The 24,681-nt window shown below is 42.2% G+C and overlaps 1 protein-coding gene across 2 annotated transcripts in view; it reads left to right on the forward strand.

Annotated features, from left to right (window-relative positions):
- LOC113405000 (C-Maf-inducing protein) overlaps positions 1-23,934 on the forward strand; it is a 164,297-nt gene extending 140,363 nt beyond the window's left edge. The window contains exons 11-21 of one of the 2 annotated variants that reach the window (XM_026663628.2): positions 6,690-6,755; positions 7,844-7,870; positions 8,302-8,350; positions 10,077-10,202; positions 13,439-13,555; positions 15,139-15,279; positions 16,358-16,405; positions 17,184-17,330; positions 18,980-19,085; positions 20,170-20,240; positions 23,230-23,934. In XM_026663628.2, coding sequence (XP_026519413.1) covers positions 6,690-6,755; positions 7,844-7,870; positions 8,302-8,350; positions 10,077-10,202; positions 13,439-13,555; positions 15,139-15,279; positions 16,358-16,405; positions 17,184-17,330; positions 18,980-19,085; positions 20,170-20,240; positions 23,230-23,283 — 952 coding nt within the window. In that variant the 3' untranslated portion in view covers positions 23,284-23,934. The remainder of the gene's footprint in view (positions 1-6,689; positions 6,756-7,843; positions 7,871-8,301; positions 8,351-10,076; positions 10,203-13,438; positions 13,556-15,138; positions 15,280-16,357; positions 16,406-17,183; positions 17,331-18,979; positions 19,086-20,169; positions 20,241-23,229) is intronic. The other variant, XM_026663629.2, reaches the window with a different exon arrangement.
- Positions 23,935-24,681: the final 747 nt, after the last annotated feature.

A 24,681-nucleotide genomic window follows, 5' to 3' on the forward strand; every position in this document is an offset into this window, starting at 1 on the left:
GTAAATAAACCGGCCCGGCCCGCCAGGGTGCTTACCCTGGCGAGCCGTGTGCCGAACGTTGCCGACCCCTGCTCTAGAGTAACTCAGACTTTTGCAACACAGAAGCTTGAGCACCTGTTTGACAAAATTCATCTCTAACCAAGTTCAGTTTTGTCATCCACATTGGGATGACTGTGATAGAACCAGGAATGTTTGATGCTCCAAATATATATCTTTTTATTTATTTATTTATTTATTTATTTATTTAATCCACCTGAGTAACGAAACACCATCATCATCATACAAAAGAAAAACCTATACTAATTGTTTGACAGGTATTGGCAGGTGAACAATAGTCTGGACAGATTTTAAAGAAGCTGTATTCTCACCTGGAATACAATATGCTTTTTGTCCCCATAGTGATGGATCAAACTCAGTGTCAAATAGACTCCCACAGATCCTGGACCCTGATGATATCGTCAATACCAGCCAACCCATCTCCCCCTTTTTTGAAAGACAAATAGTCTTAATTTTTTACTTTGAATCTATGGTAAATTGATTGAAAATTTGCAGTTGAGAATATTCAATTAGAGTATCCGAGAGCTGCCTGCCATTGTCCAGTGCCTGGTTTAAGTGATGATGATTCCTGCACACTGAAGAATTTCCCGTACAGTAAAAACTTGCTTCCACATAGAGCAAATTTCCAGCGTAATGTCAGCAAGGTCATCTCCCAGTTTCAAAATTGTAAGGAGGGAAACATCTGCTGACAAATTTGGCTGTATCTCCACTTCAGCTGGCTGATTAAGCTCCCACCAGTTGCAGGCTGCACATGTATGCAGGGGTCTCTGGGATTGCTTAGTCTTCAGATTACGGGGGAGTTCTCCTACCTTTAGGGTATATAAGCAATTACGTTACCAAAAAAAGAAAATTGTGTTCCCCAGTTCATGTCTGGAGACATCTACTATTGTCAACCAGGCTAATATATAAGTGAAAAGAGCAGTTAAAGCAGCTGCAAGAGCAGAAGCCACTAGGAGAGGCAGCAGCCACGGTGCTTGTAAATTTTCCCATGACCATCTTTCCTCTTTATTATTATTTGTTTCCACCGCTGTCCACAATGTGCTAGGTGCTTTCGAAACCTAAAAGAGGCCCAAATATCTTTCGACTTGGGCTATGCATGTAGTTAAGTACAGGACAGAGTTCAGTCCAGTGGCAGAGATGCCTGGAGAAACTTACACTGCTGCTATTTGAGCTTTGTATCTGCTGGGAACATTAGAGGACTTCACTCTCCAAAGCTGTCGATCCAGCAGCACTACATTTGCCTTGAAAACAATAATGCCGAGCATAAGAGACTACCGACTCTTTTTTTCAAACAGTGGCAGCAACATTTTCTTACTGAGCCAAGTGAGTGCCCAGTAATAATGATTTCAGCCCTGAAGTTCTGGTCCAAATCTGGATCCACACTGCCTCAAACTCCAGGCTCTCTGATTGCACACATCCACTGCAGCTTCCCCAGCCTCCTCTGCATTCCCCAATAGGTCAGCACCATACCCTGAATATCCCAAGCAGATTCTCTGATGTCATGTTTCTCAGGGTTGCCCTGGGTTGCTAATATGTTTTGGATTGTTTGTGCTGCATATGACATGTGGGCAGATTTTCATTTTGGTGAAAGGCGATACCGGGAAAGAAAAATGTATTATGTCTGCAGGCAGATGATTGTGATGGCCCTAAGGCAAAGGCAGTTTAGGCAGAGATTATTTAATTATTATTGGTGGCTAACATTCTGGACTGACAGCGAGACAGTTTTCTGGGTAAGGTACATTGTTTGCAATGGCAAGTGGTCACTCTGACAGCCTTCACATATTTAGCACCCTGATACCCAGTCTGCCCCTAGCTTTCCATGGATTCTGCAGATAGCTGCACGCTCAGTGTAACATAATCCTGACATTCATTTTTGCATGATTTGGGATTTTAAGCTGAAATCCTGAATAATGGCTGCACTGGGGCTTCTTTCTCGCAGAGGCCCTCCATGGGATTAAAGGGTTGTGATTAGTGAGTCGGAGCCTTCAGTTCAGCAACCATTGAACAGCTACATGGGAAATTTTGTCATAGGCACTTTTCATTATGCCTTCTGTATCTTTGTGCACTAACCCTCCCCTGCTGTGGCCTCTTTGTCTGGCTCATTGCAGTGGTTGTTAACATTCAACCAGAGATACTCCAACTCCCTTCCTTTTTCCTGTTTTAAACAGCCCTGACTTGTCCAACAGGGCTTCAGAGCTTTACAGGGACCAAAAAAAGAAAAAAATCAACCTTGTGAGTGCAGTAACCTGAGGGGATCTGTAGAGAGTGAGAATGTGTTTGAAGAGGGAGTTGGTGTGAGGAGAATGAGACACTCCTGGAGGCTTCTAATACGTTTTAGTTTTATTCTTGTTATTTTTCTGCAGTGGTTATTTCATGATTCCGTAGTCATGATTTGGCTGATACAACCAATTCTCAAGAGTGACTAGAAAAGGAGATTAGATGCATGACAAGAGGTTACCTGTATTCCATGTTCAGATTAAACTTCTGTGTCCAAATTCTAAATAGTTCACTTAAGGTAGTTTGCTTTTTTCCTAGTGTTTAAAATGGAATCCGGTTTATTACTAATGTTCCTCAAAGACCTTCCTCCACAAATGACACGTGCTGCTTGAAGTAGATAACATCCCAGCTTTAACATAGAGAGTCACAGTTTTCTGGCATGACTCTGTCTGCAATGTCTCACTCTCTCTTCCCTTTTAATAAGCTGCTTTTTTTCCTCCTCCTAATTTCCTTTGAAGATCAGCCAAAAAAAAATTGATTAATGCATATTATTACTAATCACAACTCTCCAGATTGCACAAGAAAGGATTTTCACAGTGTAAAACTTAACCTGAGATGTCACAGTGACTTCACGTATTAAACCTCAAAGTAGGTTTAAGCTTTTAAGCTTAGGCTGGGAAAGATCTTTAGCTGCTTAACTCAAATGTGTATTGAAGAAGCCTTGAATTTCTTAGCCCAGTCTTTTGGCAATGGTCTGTCTCCTGGTTTAAAGGATCACTTTTCTAATTGGTTGCACTGCATCTAAACATCAACAGTATATGTACAGTAGAACCTCTGCTGCTGCCTGATTGCGTATTTCTGGTTCCCAATGAGGTGTGCAGTTGACTGGTCAGTTCGTTACTCTGAGGTTCTACTGTATTTAATCTCAAAGCTATTTGGGAGCAAGTCGTAGGTCCAGTGACCGTAATTTTCAAAATGTAGCTGCAGATTGAGTATGAATTGCAAACGGTGAATAAATGACTGCGCCCAGGAGGTGTTTGGCTTTGTCTGTCTTATACAGAGGTCTAGTGGTTAGAGCACAGGACTCCCAAGATTAATTCCTGCCTCTGCTACTGCCTGGATGTATTTTGCTTAACCTTTTTGTGCCTAAGTTTACTCATCTGTAGAACAAGGATAATATCTCGCAGGCCTGTTGTGAAGTTTAATTAATATTTGTTTGTTAAAGGGCCTGGAGATTCTCTAATGAAAGGGTCTGTGTCGGTGCAGAGTGTTTTTCTTGCATTACCACCAGTCATGCTTCCAGGCAGGCCCATCCCCAGCTGCTATTACATTTGAAGGCATTAACTCCTCCATGGAGATGATGGAAAACCAAACCTGCTCCTCTAAGGAATTCCTTCTTTGGGACCTGCTCCCCTGAAGCACATAATGGAGCTGGCTATAGTATAGTGCTATTCTTGCCTAGTGTCTGTAAAAATGGCAGTGCTGAGAGCTGTGCTCACAGTCCACAAAAGTGCTGTGTGTTTTCAGGAAGAAACTCTGTGAATGAAAGCTGAAAGAGTACTGTAGCTGCAGTGGACTTGATTCTGGTCTCACGCTGGTTGTACACCAGTGTAACTTCCCTGACTGCAGGGGAGTTGCTCCTGATTTACACCAGTGTGACAGAGGGCAAGATCAGGCCTGATGCCTTTTAGAATCACTGCCATAGACCTGAGGCTTTCTGTTGCAGAGCACCATACCTTGACATGAGATTTGCTTTGGGCCTCAAGTACTGAAGATAACAAGAGGGCAATAAACAAGTTGGATTTATTAGAGGACATAGCCAAGATTCTCAACTGTTGTTTGTTTGGAGTCTTGGAGAAAACTGAGTCATGCTGCCACCTTACACCAATTTCTTTTACTGTTTCTTGACAAGGGCGTTCGGGGAGGAGGCGGGAGAAATCTCTAAATCATGTCCCTAAACTCTGTGTTGGCCACAGTATTTGAGACCCCTTGCCTGCTAGGAGGAGCAGCTCAGAATGTAAATGTGCTAGCTGATTATATGATCATGAAAAAGCAGGCTGTTCTCTGGAATACAGGAACCAAAAATGCATGCCTTTCATTGCCATCTTTCCTCACTGAGTTACACGTCCTATGACGGAAATGTGCCTAAAGTGGAAATCAAACGCAGGTCTCCCACATGGTAGGGTGGAAGAGAGACCACTAGGATATTGGACTATGCTAGCTCACAGGGCTCTTGGATCACTCATATATGTGTTTTCTATGCCTTCAGACGCCCAAGGGGTTGTGGTGTTCGGAAGCCATAGCAGAAAAGGGTGCCAGGTTTTCCGGTGAGCTGGAGTCATAATACTCTTGGCTATATTTATTTGCCTCCCTTGTTAATTTGATCATTTTGATTGTCTCAAGTTGGAATTTCATCAGCTCCTTACATTGTTGTTAATAATCCTATATTCATGCATGCAGATTTTCTTTGCGTCATTGATGTTTAGTGGACTGGATTTTACTGTATGTTAAACTGTGTATCTGAAAGATTATGGAAAATCTGTTTTATATGTGATGGATTGACTTGGCTCCACTAGGGAAGGCTGGTAGGCCCTTTGGACGCAGCACTTTGTCTATATTTTCTTCTCTCTGGGAGAGAACCTCTTCTGCTCTTTTATAACTGTTGGGTGGGTTCCTGTGTTTATTGCCTGTTAACTGAGTAGTGTGATCTTAGTGCTATCAGTACACGATGCACATCCGAGAACATTACGCTTTGTTCATCTCTGAGGAGACATCATAATCTTGTGCCAAGTTTGAAATGAAGCTGGAGTCCCTACTCTCCTAGCTTTTAAAACCAATCTAAAAGGCAACAATGCTAGGAAGAGCTAAAATCTCTCCTACGCTATCTTTTTTAGATCTTCCACAGTGTTTGTCTCATATTAAGAGCTTAGCTTGGGATCAGCATATGTTTCGGCCAGGAGCTCCTGGACTTCCTACTCATAATAAGTGGGGAGTGTTAGTATTTAGGACAGAGAACTGGGCATCAGGACTCTTGGGTTCTATTCCCAGTTCTGCCACAGACTTGTCAAATCATTTACATTCTCTTTGCTTCATTTGACTCATCTGTAAATGGTTATAAAATGGTTGTAGTAATACTCTTTGCACAGCACGTTGTGGGGCCTAATTAATTAATTGTTGTTTGAGATCCTTTGATGAAATAGTGTGGAGTATTCTTCATCCAAAACATACCTTCCCGGCTTCTCCCTATTGACCCATCCATTCGAGCAGTTCCCACCTTGTGGGCAGATTGAGGGAATTGATTTTCCAGTAAAGGACACTTACACTTGAAGCCGATCATTCCCTCTAGGCCAGTTCATGTGAACATCCTCCTTTGGAAGGCACCTCAGATAAGATCAACTATGTCTATAGACATTGAAGATGAAAATAAAATGAATCAAGTAGCAGGATACATCCTACTAATGTTTTACAGAGGGGAGGTATTTCCACTTATGAATTGTTTCCCTTTCTTTGTGTGGGATCAACTTAAATAAATCTCTTGTCCTCTACCCTCTTTTGCTATGCCTTCCCTCTCCCCAGACACACATACAACACTGCTGAAGTATTTTCAAAACAAAATATATCTGTGCACAAAATGTCGTCTTTGGAAAATGATAATGCTGTCTTTTCCCTTTCATGATCTAAATCATCCCTTGGTCCTTGTCTGATTTGAATGGCATCTTTCCCATGTGTCGAGTATTTTAATTTCTTTTTCTTTGGGCATACTTTCCTCTCTGGAGCAGAGAGTTTACCCTTTTATTCCATTGATTGCATGCCTCTTTGTCGTATAATGGAGCGGCTGCCTCTGAGAGGCGGAAGGAAAAACGGTCTAATCAGTTGTGAGTGCGCACCAAGTGAAGTTCACAGAAATCTCAAATTAACGATATGTAATTGTTTTATGAAGCAGGCCGTAAAATTGCACTCGGTACTTGTAGGGCAAATGTGAAGGCAGCTTTGTAATCTGGCTCATCCCCCACCCTCCACTATTTAAAAAAAAAAAAAAAAAAAGGTCTGATTAAAGTTCAGAGTGGAGATGTAAATAATAATGGCTTGGTAACTGCAGTTCAAAGTTAGATGAAAATATTACCTAGCAATTAAATGCTAGAAGGTCTCGTAAACAACTAACGTCTTTAAGGTGACATGGAGGAGGACTCTGGAGGTCAAGTCTCAGCATTTCATTGTAAATACGTGATTTATTGTGCCAGGCTGGAGATCGTGCTGAAAATGAAACGGGAAAATGTCACCCTAGATCGTTAGAGTGCTTCAGTAAATCAGAGAAGTTGCTGCTGCTTACAGTAAATGACTTCTGACTCATTGAACCAACTGCTGACAGTCTGTATTAAAACATCTTGGTGCTAATAACAATGTTCCTCTCCTAGGTCGGACTATGATGACTGGAGACCAGCTCTGGCCAGCTTGCTTCAACCTATCCCATTTCCCAAGGAGTAAGTTCACAGCACCAGATTGTTTATTGAGATCCCTGTTGGTGTGGTTGTTTTATGGTACAATCTCTACAGTCTGTGAAACCTTGTTGCACTGGAGAACTTGTACTTTGGAAAAGTCCAATGGAACTTGTGCCATGTGGCCACAGAAAAAGAGAGGCATGAAGTTTTCCTGGCCCTGTGTCCCTCTCCCCTTTTTTCCAAGACAATCATGGAGAGGAATGAGCAATTTGATACACTAAGGAGGGGAGGGAGTTGTAGTGGGGGAGGAGGAAGCGCATGACTTACTAGCCAAGGACGTTTCATCCACGTGATCAAGACTTAAATTGTTTGTATTACGGTGTTTTGATAGAAAGAAGAAGCTGCCCTGCCACCTAAGGAGCAGCCAAGCTCCCTCGGAAACCTATTAATGAGCACTAGTGTTTATAAAATGTAAATCTCCAAGGGTGAACATTACAGCCTATAATTGTACAATTTGCTAGCTTATCATGTCCCCCAGTGGCCCAATGCCTTGAAGTACCAAGGTCCAACTCCGCTGCATCAGGCTACCTGGGCTATAGCATGGCTTGGGAAATATGAAACAGTGGCATCATTTTGCCTGAGTCAGTCTTCCTGAGGTTCCCCGGGGGGGAGTATAACTCAGTACCATGATGCAATGCACTTTACAAAATGACCAACAATTGCTTTACTGATGTATGACGCTAATTAGTTGTGACCGAGCCTTGCAGTGCAATTAAAGAACACACCTGGGTCTTTAAGGGAGCCAAAATTCTGTTTACAAATCTAAGTTCAGCGGCCAAATCGTGAAGTCCTTTACTCTCTTTCTGCTGACATGAACCTCCCATTTAAGTTAATGGGAATTTTGTCTAAATAAAGACTGGGTAAAAACGACTGGATTATGTCCCTGTGCTATTGGTTTTTCGTCACTGTTAAATGAAGGGGGTTTTCTATCTCAGTCTATGTCTGCAATATTGTCCCTTTTATGTCATGTGGGCTGCAGTTGTTTTGCATGTTTAGGGAATGTGTTGGGTAAGAATTGCAAAAATCAATCAATCAATCAAATTCTCAGACCTTTCTGTTTTTAATTGCAGGGCTCTTGCACATGAGAAATTCACAAAGTAAGTGTTTGTTTCTTTAAAATGCCTTTCTACGATACCATAAACAAGTTAGCACTAGCAAGGATGGGTCGATTGGCGTCTTGTCTCCAATATTTTTGTCTGTGATGGTCTGAGCGTATGTTCTGTTAGTAACAGAGTTATGTGGTTTACTTTGTAATTTACTGCTGCAGCAAAAGTCCACGGACTAAAGACATTTGATACTGATAGAATTTACAAAACAGTTTCTCACTGTGCATCATTGAAAGCTTTCCAAGCCTATTTTAAATAGGCACTATCACTTTTAGACCACCTACTTTTTGTGAACGCTGTTCCATTTATTTCTCTCTAAACTGCAAATATATAAATTTAAAGTGTAAGCCACAAGAAATGTGACGCCTGTGTGAATTCTGCAACCAATCAACTGTTGGCTTTCATCCTTTTTTTTTTTTTAGGGAGCTGAAATATGTGATTCAGAGATTTGCGGAAGACCCAAGACAAGAAGTGAGTCTCTTTTTCCAGTTTAAGCAGAGTAATAATCAAAGGGATTGTGAGTGCACTTGTCAAAACGTTTCTGCATGAAGCAGTACAAGTGCCAGAGCACTGTGTAGTTCTCCGTCTGCTGCCCTTGATTCACCTAGAGAGCCGAAATGCATTCAGGATATAGGCTGCAGTATTATGAATGGCTTCTTGCCTTGTATATAAACATGTCCTCCATCCTCTGTGGCAGAAATTAGTTGATGATGTCATTGCTTTGCAGTAAAGTGCAACCAGCAAGAATTATTTTCCTATTTGCTGTATGCTCCCTCAGGCTCTTCCTCGTCTGTTGAAAACAGGGAAGCAGCAAGCTCTGGATCCTGTGATTTACAAAACAAGTTTTTGTTTAGCTGCGTTTCAGTTTCGTTGTGTGCCAGTGACTTTGTTCTCATGAACAAAGAAGGGTATTCCTGGAATCAGTGCATAGCTCTTGCGTCGTGACGGCTGACTGCTTCACAGCCGCATGTGTAACTTGTTTAACGTAGTCAGCTGCAGCTGATTCAGACAGGGCCTCTCCTCTCCATTAATCTTCTATATCAGCATGCAGTGAAAAAGAGCTACCACAGAACTACAGGCCAGGAGCAAGCTGAACCTGAATTGTCGTCCTTGCCGAGAATTTTTGGCATTCGGGGTTTTTTTTTTTTTTTTTGACTCTTTGAGTCAAACTTGCCACTCTGGGGTAACTCCATTGACTTCTGTAGAATTACACCACTGATGAATTTGGCCCAAGATTATGTACGTACCCAAATGCAAGATAATTAGCTTCACCTCCCCCTCACCAAAAACCTGAAATAAAGCTATGCCCATTAAAATGAGAGAGTCACAAGTAGGACTCGTGGCACCTTAAAGACTAACGGATGTATTGGAGCATAAGCTTTTGTGGGTGAATACCCACTTCGTCAGACGTCTGATGAAGTGGGTATTCACCCACGAAAGCTTATGCTCCAATACATCTGTTAGTCTTTAAGGTGCCACAGGACTCTTTGTTGCTTTTTACAGATCCAGACTAACACGGCTACCCCTCTGATACTTGACAAGTAGGACTGCTTGCTGTAATGCATCAGAGTCCAAGAAGGGGGAGGACTCCTCTTAAAGACCATGGAGCTAGATATAATAGAAGCTACAATGGCAGTGGCATGTGCAGAGCCTAATTTGGACTAATGAGTGCCAGTTGTTTGGGCCAGTTCTTCTGCCCAGTTTCTGCCTTTTCTGTCTCTGCTGCAGTCTCTTTCCTGGCTTTCACCCCTTGCGCCTGGTGAGGTTTCATAGCAGCAGGAAGAATAACAAAATTTCATAAGTCGAATGAGCAAGCCACAATCTACCATTGTTGGTGTTCCGCTCACACCAGAAACGAAGACGCACGTGGTGAAGGGAGCTCAGGAATTTAAGCCTTTTGTTTTCTAGTGGAGCTGCTCTAGATTAATGCCGTTTTGAGCTTTGTGTGAAGGAAATGAAAAGGGCTGTTCAGCCAGCATTGATAGAGTTCCACTCCTTGTTCAAGTGTTGATTCCGTTGAGTTGATGCAAAAATCATGAATTGCCTGCAGCTCTGTAAATAATCATATTAACACCAAAAGAGGAATCCCCCTTGCTTTGTGGAGTGTCTGCTCTGGGGATGCTGGGTGACATGCTGGATGTGCTGAGAATATTGGCGGTAACCCTAACCTTCCAAATGTCTTTGCTTTGTCTGGCAGGTCCACTCGTGTTTGCTGAGTGTGCGGGCTGGCAAAGATGGCTGGTTCCAGCTATACAGTCCTGGGGGAGTGGCCTGTGATGACGACGGAGAACTATTTGCCAGTATGGTACGTGTCTGCAATAATGTGAGTTTAGTAATTTCTTTGTAGTCTTTAGCCAATATGTAGCTGGTGATAAGTAGCTTTATTTGCTTTGTCCCTGTCTTGCAAAATTATGACACTGTGAACCATCAGTGTTTAACCAGTAAATCCAAACCTTCATATAACCGGTTGTAATCCATTGTTCTCACTTACAATGGCAATTTGGCTTGTATGTTAACAAGAAAGCCATACACGTAGTGTTTATAGATCATTAAATAAGCTCCCTCAACACAGCCTTAAAACAAACAGAAGCGGGTGTTTTTTAAAAGGAAGTTAAGAGCTACATTTTCAGAAGTGGATGCTGTCTCACACAATGCAGGAGTGGCATCCACACTTTTGAACATGCAGACTGAGCATTTGTATGGCGCAGACAGGCACTAGCACAATAAAAGACAGACAGATGTGCTTGCACATGCAAATAACTGAATTTGCATTCTCATCTTTAAAAATTTGACCCATTTATTTTATTGGTATCACACCCCCACCCCCAAAACTCCCATTGGGTGGTGATCACCATTAATGATCTGATTGTCAGTAAAATACAGTCACCTAAAGGGATTTTGTTCATGACATCCACCCCCAAAGCCTTCGGTCTGAGGATTGTAGGTTACTGTGGATTTTCAACGAAACCGAAACATTGGAACCAATATTTACACACACACTTTAACATTTCTGTCTAGTGTCTCTTCTCTATCTGCATGTTTTCATATTCTGTTTTCTTCTGGGGGATTTAATTGGAGAACATCAACATTGCTCTGCCAGTTATTGTTACTGTTAGAAATCATGGCAATGGACACAGGAGATCCGAGTTCATTTCCTGGCTCTGCTACAGACTTCCCATGTGAGCCGTTTACATCCCTCTGTGCCCAATGTGTAAGGTAGAGTGGGGAGATATTCCTTCCCCGCTTCCTGTTGTGAGGAGACCTGTGTTAATGTTTGTGAGGCACTCAGAGCCGACAGTGATCTGTCACTAACTTAGGAGCTTAAGTCCCATAGGCATTTTTGAAAATGATCCTCTTGGGTGATGTAAGTACCTACGTGCCTATCTGTACAGTCACTGAAACTCAAGCTGATCAGCGAATTGTAAACTGGATCCTGGTCACAGCTTAGCTTTTTCTCTTCTGTGTTCTGTCCTTGCCAGTCCTAATCCCTGTCTTTGTTAAAACTGAATCATTGCTCTTGAGGGAGCTGTGTGACTGCATGGCATTGACAAGCCCAAGGTAGCATGAGAAAGCCTGATGCTCCTAGCCCATAGCGATATGGCATAGCCTGGGCTCTTTAAAAGGATATTGATAAATATTTAAAGAGCTATGAATGACTAACTGTAAAGCTTGAAAAAAATCCTGTTCTGACTTGAACCTTAGCATTTCAGTATTTTTTTCTGCTCTTAAAAAAAATATGAATAGGGACATATGCCTGAAAATGAGAACCTTTTGGCTCGGAAAGTACCTCGCTTACAGACAGCAGCAGCAAATCAACGCTTAGGAAACAATGATCCTTTGTTAATGGAAAGTCCTCACTGACAATAAAATGAGGCATGAAAAAAGATACAGTAGTATATGGTCTACTCTGTGTGCAGAATGGTTTCTGCTGTAGAATAATTTTCAGAGTTTTCCATGAGGTTTCAGCTGTTCTCTAGCAGAGTCCGATCTCGCGGTAGCACTGAGGAACTTCATGAGGCCTGGGGCAAAGCTTATAACATGGATCTCCTCTAAAACATCTAAGGCCATACCCTGTGTGGAGTCTGTATAGAAATCAAACCTCATTTGTCATCCATCTGTTGCATTGTATTCTTTGCATGCACACACACATCCAAATTTTCCTTCAGTCTTATGCAATATGTGTGGCCACTGTGTAGAAATGGTCTATCTGCTGTGGAATAGCCATGCTGTTAGCTTCAGAGAGATGCAGCTCTCACTGCATGCTGTGCCTGGTGTCAGCCTGGCCCAGGAGAAGCTGTAAAAGGTCACACATACAGTTCGGCGAGGAAGCCAATGCATGATTTCTAAATAGCATTCTATGTGCAGTGCCATGGTGAGCGAGAAGTCCAGGGCTCTCCATTCCAGACGCCTTGGAATTAGAATAAGGTCTTTGCCATTCTCTTCTATGAGAAGAGTCCAGTTTCTTGACTGAATTTTGCAAGTGACTTTGCATTCCTGGCATAAAACTATCTCTGCGTATGTTGTGATGTCACGGCTCCAGGATTGGCCGTAGAATATGGAGTCTAAGCTGGCGGAATGACTCAGCAGAGACGAACAAAGAGGGGCTCAGTGAAGTCTTATCTTCAAGGGGGGGAAAAATGTGTGGAAGAGAAAGCAAAACAGTGTCTCATGAATGGGAAAGGAAAAGGAAGTTTCCCAGCTTCTGGCTCAGCTCACTCCCGTGACCAGGCTTGACAAATCCCTGGCTTGGATGATTTAGTTGGGGATTGGTCCTGCTTTGAGCAGGGGGTTGGACTAGACGACCTCCCGAGGTCCCTTCGACCCCTGATATTCTATGACCTCTGGGGGGAACCCTGCCTTCCCAAGGCATTCCTCTCACACATGCACACCCCCAGTTTTCCAAGCAGCCACTCTGATAGGCTAACCTCTTGTTCCAGGGAACAGGTGGTGGTGCCCCTTGTCAGAAAGACTTACTCGCCTCGCTCAGAGGCTCTCATCCAACTAGGTCAGCAGCATGAACCAAAAGCCATCAGCAGCGATCCAGTGGCCTCTATGAAATGGGTTGATTGCCAATACCACCCCAGTACTTCACCCGGCTTCCTTATTGGCCGTCCCAGAAGAGAAACTGAGCTACAAATGAGCATGAAAGCTGCATTTGGGCTACTCTCCTGTCCCTGTAGATCAGGGCTGTGTGGGGAAGACTGCACTGCCATTGCCCACCTGTCCTTGGGTAATTGGAGGACTTTTCCTGTACTGTCAGTTCAGTTCCTTCATTAACCCTATATTCACTAAGGGCCAGAATCTGCTCCCACGACTCATGCTGGGTAGCACCTTTCTCAGTGAATTAGTCCCATTGAAATCAACGAGCGATCAAGGGATCATTCAAGAAGAATGCAAAGATGGCCTTTTTTGCAATGAAGCTATTGAAATATTGCAAGCTCTTTGTCACAGTACTGACTGGTACAATTTCCCTTGCGGTAGATGGGATGTGGCTCTTTGACTGTTTTAGGGACATCCACATTACTTCTCTAATCTCTACCAATCTTCTCTTCTAAACAGGTTCATATTTTAATGGGGTCTTGTTATAAGACAAAAAAATTCCTGCTTTCGCTGGCTGAAAACAAACTTGGACCCTGCATGCTCCTGGCTCTGAGGGGCAACCAGACCATGGTGGAGGTAATTCCTTGAGTAACCACTCAAATATGTTTTGTGGGCAATAAATCGTGTCAGAATCCTTTACTGCCTCTTCCAGAACAAGACCTACTGGGATTATAGAAACATTAGGCCAACTTTAAAGCTATTGTATAGTCAAATCAAACAAATAGTGAGGGATGTTCTGTTCTTTTGATTATGTGGTTGCCATGAAATATTGTTTTGCCACAATTATGAGCATGAGATACATGAAAGGTGGCTGTAGATACGTTTGGAAGGATGTTCACTGTAGTCAGTCAGAGGTTCCATGATGTTATGTGCTTTTGAATCAAGAAATGACAGTGATTGCAATGGCTGTGTAGAATAGGACAGACAAAGGCAGTGGGGTTGTGAGGGCTAGGGAACCAGCACAGCCAATCCTTGAGGAGGCTGATGTCTAGTTCAGCAGTGTATGGAAGGGGGAGATATGTAGTGCAGGACAGGACGGAAGTTTTTAAAGTCATTCAGATGCCCTGCATAACTTTTATACATAAATCTCCATCTATAGGCTCCATCAAGTGTTAGGAAACCTGTATTTCTCGTAGCTAATCAAAAAATTTATGGGGTCACACTTTTAGAAAGAGTATTTTAAACTGCACCTGCAAAATTAGCATCCAGGTAAAAAGTGCATTGGAAATTGTCATTTGTTTGCACCAACGTGCACTTTTAGTGCATGGAGTGGCATATTGGTCTTGCACTAACAGGTGTGCCATGTCATTTTTGTGGGTGCCTTTTAGAGGAGGCTTCTTTGGAAATGTGGCTTTGTTTTGGTTCAGAGGGAAATATGAGATGATTAAATAGGGAAAAGGAGTTTTAGTTCTTCACTAGCTTATTTCATTTACTTTAGGTAATTTTAATTGTATCTATATTAAGAAGAGGCAGAGTTGCTCAGTGGATAGAGCGCTGACTGGGACTCAGCAGACCGGGGGGGGTCTGTTCCCAGCTCTGCTAGTGCCCTACTAGGTGCCCTTGGGCAAGTCACTTCACTGCTCTGTGCCTCGGTTTTCCCATCTCTAATATGGGACTTAATGATACTGACCTCTTCGTAAAAGCACTTTGAGAGCTATTGGTAAAAAATGCTCTAGAAGAGCCTTTAGGTATTATCATTTATTATTTATTATTAATCCCTTTAATAGTGGGGGATTTGCTGAATGAAGTTGAATACTGTGTTGCCTGAGTTCTTCTGATGCTTGAATTTTACATTTTTAAAAGGATTTTGGTAAAAAGAGAAAATCAGTCAAAAACGATCAGGAGAGAAATGCTGTTTTTTAATTGCCATGTGATATTGAATGGCTGAAGAGGACAGACGTAGAGGGTAGGGTGGATAGGTCAAGTGTTCAGAGACCAAAAGCCATTCTTTACCATCAGTAAATTAGGATTGGTAGATTTTAAAGCCAGAAGGGACCATTAAGATCACCTAGGCTGACTTCCTGCATAATAATGCAGACTGTAGAATTTCACCCTGTAGTTCGCGTCTATCCCAGGATACTCACCACAATCAAGATATTCAGAAGAAATGAACGGCAAAGCTCCCACTGAGTGATCTGCTTTTTTTGTTCTCCTGCTAGATTCTGTGTTTGATGCTGGAATATAACATCATCGACAACAATGACACGCAGCTCCAGATCATATCTACCCTGGAAAGCACGGACGTGGGAAAGAGAATGTATGAACAGCTGTGTGACAGGCAGAGGGAATTAAAAGAACTGGTATGTCACCCTGCATATGATATTGCCACAGTACATAGCAGCCTGGACTCTCCAGAAATGGAGGTGCAAAGGAAAGACAACCAGGGTGTGAAGTTCCCTGTGAGCAGCAGAGTGGGAACTGTAATCAGAGGATTTCACTGTACATGTATCCCTAGTGTGATATTTCTCTGTGAGTTTGAGCACATATTATGCTCCTGTCTGAGATTCAATAACCTGTCGCCAATCAGCGTAAAGAACAATGGTGACATCTGACTGTACGTTGGATTGTCACATCCTGCTACCTTATTACACACAGGTGGCATTTGGGTTGCAGCACAGCCTGGCATTTTGAAGTGCTTAGAACTTCACATCATCATCTTTGGGATGCAGCTTTAGTGCTTTGTTCAGTTCCCAGGTGATGGACCCGAGGCCTAAATCAAATGGTCTGACAAGTTCAAGCAGCATTAAAGCTTGTTAACAAGTTTCTCGTGTTGAATTTCCTGGTTTTAAACACGAGAGTTACAAATTCAAAATGAATTTTGTCCATTTTGCAGTGATTCCTCTTGGTCCTTCCAAACATCCTATCTCTTTTTACACACTCTGTCTCTGTCTGTCTATCTGTCTGTCTGTCTGTCTCTCTCTCTCTCTCTCTCTCTCTCTCTCCACTCTGTCCAAAGAAAGAACGTGCCCAGGTTAACAATGATTTACTAAAATAAAATGAATGCTCTGACCAGCAGCAGAATCCTACCCTGTTCCTACATCTTAGCCCCGCTTCACAAGATTATTTCATCAATGAGGCTAACCTCATATTGCCTTGTTGAACCCAGGCAGAGCATTGCCTGATTGCACCAAAAAGCATCAAGTGCTCGAGCATGGAACTCGCTTCAGCAGCAACAAACCTATCTTGGTTCCATTGCTGCTGCATACTTTGAGAATAAATTCAGTCCACCTAGAAGAACAAGGCAAGCTGGTGGGAGAACTGGCAAGAAGCTTAGGAACTGGGGCAGGGCGTGTTCTGGCTTAAAAACTTGCTGTATTCTGGTTGAGATCTGAAATGCGGACAATGGCCTGTGTAACCAAAGTATGTTCTCTGTTACAGCAAAGGAAAGGTGGTCCCACACGGTTAACACTGCCATCCAAATCCACAGTAAGTTAGTCTTGTTAATAGAAAAAATAGGCTCTGTCTTTCCATTTTTAGACATACTGATGTACCGTTGTCACGGGCTGCACAGGGAGAGATTGGCCCCAGTAGTTTTGTCAGTCTAAAGGGCAGCCGTTCCACTGGGGATTCCACAAGTAAGGGGAAACTTGCGCTTTTAGGTCTGTGCAGCAGATTTTAGTGCCACTACAAGTGCGGCTCAGATTGTCAGATACGTATCCGTGCGTAGATTTGGAATTTACAGTAGAATCTGGTGTATGGATTTGAGGGCAAGATTTTACAGAAAACTTAAGCAAACTTCAGAACGTCTGATTCTGGACTCTACATTTGAAAGTTTGAAACAGACAATCACAGTTACAGTTGGCTACAATGACGTACACCTTGATTAATCCCGGTGAAGTCAGTTAATTGAGCTGAGCAGAATTGGGACCTAGAACTTGAAATGGAATAGACTTTGGATCTGGGTAAATAACATATCTTGTGGGTAATCTGACAATGAATCCCACGGCTTCCATAATAATACACTTGCAAAGAAGATTTTGTTGTAATCTTCAGCTGGGTTCACTTTTCAAGGGTCTATGAGGCAATGCTGACACAAATGTTCAGCTCTTTGCCAAACAAGCAACCATGCAGAGTAGTTCTGGTTTATTGCTATAAACATGCGGCGCAATTGTGCAACTCTTGCTGGCCAGCATATCAGTCAGGTTACTGCAGATGGTTGCAGACCGAGTATTCTCCTGTTTATCACACTGATATTTGCTTTCAGGATGCGGACCTGGCCCGGTTATTAAGTTCGGGATCCTTTGGAAATTTGGAAAACCTCAGCCTGGCCTTCACCAATGTAACGAGTGCCTGTGCTGAGCACCTCATCAAACTGCCTTCGCTCAAGCAGCTGAACCTGTGGTCAACTCAGGTATGTGTTTTGCAGACAGAAGGACTGAGACGGAAGCAGTGCTGACTAATTCTGAAATTGCAGGTTATGTCATTGTGAGAAGAATGTGAGTTCTGATGCGTGAAGAGGCCTCCTTAGAATGCATTTGCCTTCCTGCTATTTTTATATGCTGGTTTATGGCTTAGTCAACCATGTTTTCCTTATTTTAGAAGGCATATTGTCATCTCAGGGGGTAAGAACTGCAATGCAAAACTCTGCAAATATTTTCAGACGTTGAAATGCATTTCCTTTGGTCACATCACACCTCTTTAGTGATTGCTGCTTATCAACACTCGAGTGCTCCAGTCTTGACTTTGTCGAAACAAAATTTTAGATCATAAATGTCAGTGTGTTTGCCTCGGAAATGCTAGCGCTTTCATTTAGTTAGGAAAGAGAGACAATTCCATGCTATTTATCTGACCAATCTCAATACAGTCTGTAGATAATGTTCAAGCTACTTGTAGTGAATCGTCCATGAATCGTGATGAATCCAGCGTTTAAAAAACAAGAACAGAAGAGGGGGAAAAAATCAAATAATGAATAAATGTGAGGAAATTGCAATCAGCTGATGGTGATTTTTGTTAACAGAAAGAGGCCAAATTCATTAAATAAATTACCCTACATTTGACAAGAAGGGCATTTAAGATTTTATTTTTCTTTACATTCCATGCTGGTTTTGGTCTCCAGGGTCCAATATTGAATAGATTTTGTCCCTGCAATATTAGCACCTCATGGTAGAGCTCACCAGAAATAGTGCATTGATTCCCAATGAAGCTGTGCAATATTTGTGACTCTTTCTCCTCAATATTTCACATGAACATTTTTGCCATTTTGTTCTACAGAATTTTGCAAACAACAAATGTCCCTTTTTTGGTGCAAAATTGAACAAAATGTCTCACCAGAATGTTCAGACTTTTGATATGTGATTTCTGGAGATGCCTCTTGCTCAAAATGAGTTCATTTTTGTTGGACAAGAAGTCTAATCTCTTGCAAAAAAAAAAAAAAAAAAGCACAAATTTTGGGGTGAAATAATCCTCTGGTTTTTGTTTGTTTTGTTTTGTTTTTTAAGTTGAAACGTGAGTTTCCAAGTTTGGAGCCATTTTGCCTTTGATTTTGAATATCTTGTGCAGCAACATAGAATTTAGAAATAGCAGAGATCAGAGTCAATAAGACCATTGCCCTACCAATACTATATTGTTCCTGGCACCAAAGTAGCAGCTAATGCTAATTGGTGTGATACAGTTGGGAACTGGGCTGAGACTGCCATACGCCTATTTCACATAGACTGGGTGGGAACTCTCTAATATAAGGGGCGCATTTTCAAAGGATTCGATCCAGTGAAGGAATGGCCTTGTAGATTGTAACTCAGGAGATCTGTTTTCAAATTGTGAAACTACCAGAAACTTGTTTATGACATTGAGCAGGTGGAATGTGGATCTGTGAAATGTGGATAATACTTCCTTCACCCTTCTCTCTTGTCATCTGAGATTGTAATAAAATTTGTGGGGTGCGGGGGGGAGTGTTTGAAGTCTCCTATGCAGACCACGCCCTGAATATTCCACGTACCCAGCCAAGTTACTTGCAGAACAATATTCTACCTGTTTTTAATGGAGTTTGCTTGTGCCCTGCAGTTTGGAGATGCAGGTTTGCGGCTTCTCTCTGAACACCTCACCATGCTGCAAGTGCTCAACTTGTGTGAGACTCCCGTCACAGATGCTGGGCTGCTGGCACTGAGCTGTAAGTGACCCAAATACACTCGAGGGGGAATTCGTGTGGGCCAAAGACAAGGATTTCTGTGCTGCGCAATGATTAGAGAGAGCAGTGGGTGTCCAGGTTTGGCTTTCCATTGGCACAAGTAGCAAAAACGGGGATCTGAATCTCCCGAGCCTGCAGGGATAGGTGCTGGATTTGGTGTCCCTCATGGGACCCTCCCCCCAATAGTAATTCACCTCTACCTTATGCTCAGGCCCACTGGTCTTAGACCTGCACCGCTTCCTTAATACTCCCCATTGTGGGTGTACCTCCGTTGGTGGGAGTGTGATCTTATGGAGAGTCAGAGAGAGAATGGCAAAGCCAAGATGGCACATGGAGCTGCATTATAAGTCAGTTGGGCAGCTGAGCCTCTTGGGAGGTGACCAATTTTCTATTCCCCGCTATGTTTTGTGTCTGTGGTTTTTGGGAGGGGAGACCCCAGTTTTAGTTAACATTATAGGTAAAGAGGAACCTCTGAACTAGCCATTCAGGATCCCACACATGCTGAGAGCTGCATGAGAGGGCTGGGGAACCGTAGATGCCAAGGTTTATGATAAACGTCATACCCACTGCATGTAGAACTGTGATGTAGATCAGCAGCTGTCTGACGTCACAAGAGGTACCAGATGTGTCAATACCTGATGGCGTGGTGACTTCCCAGGCAGAAAAGTCAGGTCAACAATACGCTGTAGCCTAAAATGAAATTAGATTGCGTGGATTGGTGATCAGCATATTCTCCTGCACAGTATAAACACCCCCACAGTGTGGACTGATGTTATTCAAAATAACACATAGGCAACCAGTGCTCTTGAGAATAAAAGCTGCAGTTCAGGGCAGTGCTTAAATTTCTCTGAAGTCAATGAGGCTTAAGCGCATGCATTAAAGGCCTTCCTCAACTGGGATCAATATGCCATTGCCCAGTTTTGAAGTTACGTATTTTATTCTTAATAACTGTGCCTATATAAACCACTCTTTGTATATGCATTGCCCTATGGATAAACCAGAATTATTAAGTGGTTAGAGATAGGCCAGCCCATAAATATCTCTCTGTATGTTTTCTTTTTTTTAGCCATGAAAAGCCTGTGTAGCTTAAATATGAACAGCACCAAACTTTCAGCCGACACCTATGAAGATCTCAAGGTATTTCAGTTTTTGAGATCCATTTGTAAAAGTCAACCAGTAGTCTGTGAATACTGACAACGTCCGCATGAAAATACTAAGACCTTGGATAGCCTAGGCCAGTATAATGTGTATCAAGGAAGTGGTGTTCTGAGTCTTCCGCTGGTAGTGGGATTGGTGGCGGCATCTTTATCTATTTTTGTCCTCATCATTGGTAATTGGTGGGGCAGCCTTTGGGGAGACCTTGTAGTTCATCTATTTGAAAAAAGAGATGTTCTGTAGTCCAGCAGTCATGGAGAAATGGATGATCTGGAAACTCCAGAAGAAGAGGTGGACATTGCCTAAATTCAGATGTCTGTGTGGAGCATCTAAACAGAGCGTAACAAACCCAGGAAGGTTTAAGTCAGGAAAAGCACACTGTGCAGCGTAAACTGTGGGTTTTTTGGGGAAAAGTGACTGCAGAAATAGCATTGGTTTTGTGTTTGTCTCTCAGTGACACCCACATCTAGTCTGCTGAATGAATAAGTAAAAAGCTGGGAATATGAAACTGAAGCCGGATTCTTTCTGGTTTATGTGCCATCAGAAATGAAATGTTCCTATTGCAGAATTTTGAATTGGGTCTATTAATGATGCACAAGCTAGAATAGATTCTAGTTCACTCTCCCAGAGCTGCGTGTGTCCTCTGGTGCTACCAGGATTAAAAGGAGTAGCAATTTAATTCTGAGATCTGACTCAGAATACGTACAGAAAATTAGACTGTTTGGGCAAAAAGGTGCCATTTTTACTTAGATGTTTATAAAGGCAGAACTCCTCTTTAAACAGAGCCCACCTGTGCACTGCCCCACACACCAAGGTTTGTCATGTTCAGAGTTTGTTGTCCACATTCTTCCAGGGACTTCATAGACAGTGTGACGTAATGCGCTGGAGTAGAGCAGAGATAGGGAAGCAGCCATGGGTGGATTCAGACAAGGGCTGTGTGAAGCGTGATGGTTCTGGTTCTCATGACTTCACACAGACTTTTTCTTCATTTCGGTTTTGAGTGAGTCACGTCTCTGGAGATTTGTAAACCCAGACACTCAAAATGGAACACCTCGTTCCATCGACTTTTGTGTCAAAATCTTAGATTGGCCTAGGTTCACACAAAAAGGTCACAAACCTGGGCTGAGCTTTGAATTTGAGACAAGTCCTGGAACCAGCAGAATTTAAAAACTGCTTTGAGGATTCATTGCAAATGTACATCCTAGTTCTTGCTTTGGAGACAGAATTCACCTATAGACCTGATCACAGGACCATTATCATATGGTTTTTTCAGGGCTAGCTTTTCCAAACCTTAATGTGCATGTGCATCATAATTGTGCATGTAAAAAATTACGTGCCACTGCACACCTGATTTGTACATGCAGTTAACACATTTGCACTTGCATCAGGTACTTGCTTGAGCAAATTGTCATTTACTTGTCATGTACACACACGGTCATGGTCACTGACTATTGGGCCCTGAAAGAAACAACACCCTCCTGAAACGTGGTCTGTTAAACTAAATTAGTTAAAAGAATTTCTGGTCCCACCCCAGCCCCTGAGCTCTCCTGACAGTTTCTGTGGCTTTACAGTCACATTTTCCTGTTTTGGTTCTGCACTGCCCTGACGCTGCATGGCAAGACCCACACAAGCAAGTGATAATATGGGGCAAACAGCAAAACCTGCATGAAGTGTTGCCAGTTGCACAAAATTAAGCAAGCTGAAATAACAGATACACAAATCATTTTCCCTCTGATCCCTTTTACTTCCATTCATCTGAGGGGACACTTGTAAAAGTAGTAGGGGAAAAAATCCAGACAGAGGGTGACTTTTCAAAGAGAGAGACCAGCTTTCCCTTAGGCACTTGGTTTTGTATCTGTTGGGAATTCCGATTTCAAAGTGAGTATATTTTTGATTAAAAACCTTTCCTCCCCACCCCACGCGTCTTTGGGAGGATTCAGCCCCCAAACTCTTATAGCAATGATGACATTTCCTGTCCACCCCCCTCCGCCAGCGACACACTTGCGTGCACACAGACGCCCACATATGTACTAGGCAGGCTGAACCAGACAATAAACAAACACCCACAACTGAAGTCATTGCCTAACTGAAAAATTATTTGCTGGCAGTGTCTGTAGTGTTCTGACTAGCTCTTATCGAAATATATGTGCACATAAATCTTAACGCAGAGGTAATAATCACTCCTAGAAACTTCAACAACCCCGTAAGGCGCTAGTCTAATTAAGTGTTTGTTTTTAGAGAATTATACAATTGCAGTAAGAGACCATGGAAATGCAACTGACAAATAGCAACAACACAAAGAGCCTGAGTCTGATCTCACCTGCATCCGTAGAAATTGGGAGTAGCCCAGAGAAGTTGATGGAACTACAGTTTAAGTGAGATCAGAATTAGACTAAAAGTCAGTAACAATTTTTGGGATCTTTATAATAAATTGTAGGCGTGAAGGGAAGGGAAATTAGGATACGAGAGAGAGAGGGAGAAGTGTGTGATGCTGTGTATTTTATTATGCGACTACAGGAGTGTCAGCTGATTGCTTTTACAAATGTCATTTTAAGGTTTTACATACAGCAAGTTGTGTTAATCGGTTATAACCAGAACTAAAGACCAGGATCTGGTCCTTATCTTGCATCTATATAATCCCATTGGCTCCGGTAGAGTTGCTCCTAATTTATATTGGTGTAACAGACCAGAACCAGGTCTCATATGTCTTTAAACTGGGTTTCTCATTGTTTCTTGAATAAGGCCTCAATCCTTCAAGCAATTACACATGTGCTTAACTTTACAGGCAATAGGGCTCCTCATGTGCATAAATTAAGCACGTGCTTAAGTGTTCACAGGATCAGGGCCTTTCTGGGGTGGCTATTTGGTTTCGCTCATTGCACCAACCCTCATATTGTTCTGACAATGCAAACTTGTGAGAACCTCCAATCTTATCAGTAATTCTGTTTTTTTTCCTCCCCTTTCAAAACAGGCTAAATTGCCCAACCTGAAAGAAGTGGATGTGCGCTACACCGAAGCCTGGTGAACTCTCTCTCTCTCTTTAGCTTCTGACAAGAAGAAAAAGATTTTAAAAACAAAACCAGAAAATAAAACAACTTTTGGCTAATACCTGTAGAGCAGTGAGTTCTGGGACTTCACTTCTAGCAGTTGTGGTTGTGAGATAGAGGAGTCGCTGTGTGTGGGGGAGGGTGAACTGAGCATGCCCAGACCCTGCCTAATTCTTTCGGCTTTGTAATTTCAAAATCAACATAATTTAAATTGGAAAAAAAAAAGACTTTGTAGCAGCAAGAGGATTCTAAAGAGTGGGAAACCCCCCATCCTTTGTGGATTTTATTTGCCTTTGTGTTTTATGCTGTGTGGAGGAAAAAAACAGAATACATCAATTTCTCATGGTTTTAATTGGGTTCCCTCAGCTGGAGTTCATCCATTAGGAACTCCTCCTCCTTCACCGTGTTTGTTCCAGGAAGGCAACCTATAAAACATCAAGAGAAGATAAAAAAACAACCCACATGATTTGCACCTCTCCCTGTGTCCTTGCAATTGTTATGCAAAGTAATTTTGTTGTACATAAGATTTACATAATGCACCTATTTAAAAAAATGGTTCACAAATAACAGGTCTGGGACCTGTCTTTTATTTATGAATTGTTAATCCTTTTACCTTTTTTTTTTTTTTTTTATATTTTTCTGTATTAACTAGTTTGCTGTCTTGTTTTTTTTTTTTTGTTTTTTTTTAAAGCCCTCCTTGAGGAATTGCCTGTTAGTAGTGCATACCGTACTATAATCTCACTCTGTGTCAGAACCCTCGCTCCACTGCATTTCTGATTTAAAAATGCCTCTAACATCATGCAGTCAGAAGGAAAATATATAAAAAGAGGGTGTGAAGGGAGAGGCGCAGGTATTAATAAAAGACATAACTTTCATTCCTGAAAGACTGAAATCTTTCTCTTAGCCTTTTCAAGCCATATCAGGGTTAGGGTTTGGGTGGGGGCAGGGAAACGGTGTCAGTCATTTTACCAATGAGATATTTACAAAACTTGGTAAATTTCACAAGTCACCTCTGTCATTTTCTGTTTACGTCCAATATTTCAAACAAAAGTTCTCCTGGAATTTCGTGCATAAGCTTTTTCTTTCCCCCTTTCCTTTCATCATGCACGCATTGTTTTGCATGTTCCTCTTGGGAGAGTGAGAAATAACATTGTCGCTGATCTAATGGCTCTGCCCTGTCTGTACATGTGACCACTACTTTCCAAATCTCTCTCTCCCCCCCAACCCCCCCACAATTGCTTAAAAAATGATAAACAGAAATTGTGGTTTCTTTTATAAATATGCTGTTGGCTTTTTTCATAATGAGCCTTTGTTGTACAGAGCAGCTTGGGTTTTTTTTAAATTTTTTCTTTCAGTTTAGCACTGTTATTTTATTC

Source organism: Terrapene carolina, unplaced genomic scaffold, assembly GCF_002925995.2.
Source record: "Terrapene carolina triunguis isolate 2854851 unplaced genomic scaffold, T_m_triunguis-2.0 Scaffold33891, whole genome shotgun sequence".
Lineage (NCBI taxonomy): Eukaryota > Metazoa > Chordata > Testudines > Emydidae > Terrapene > Terrapene triunguis.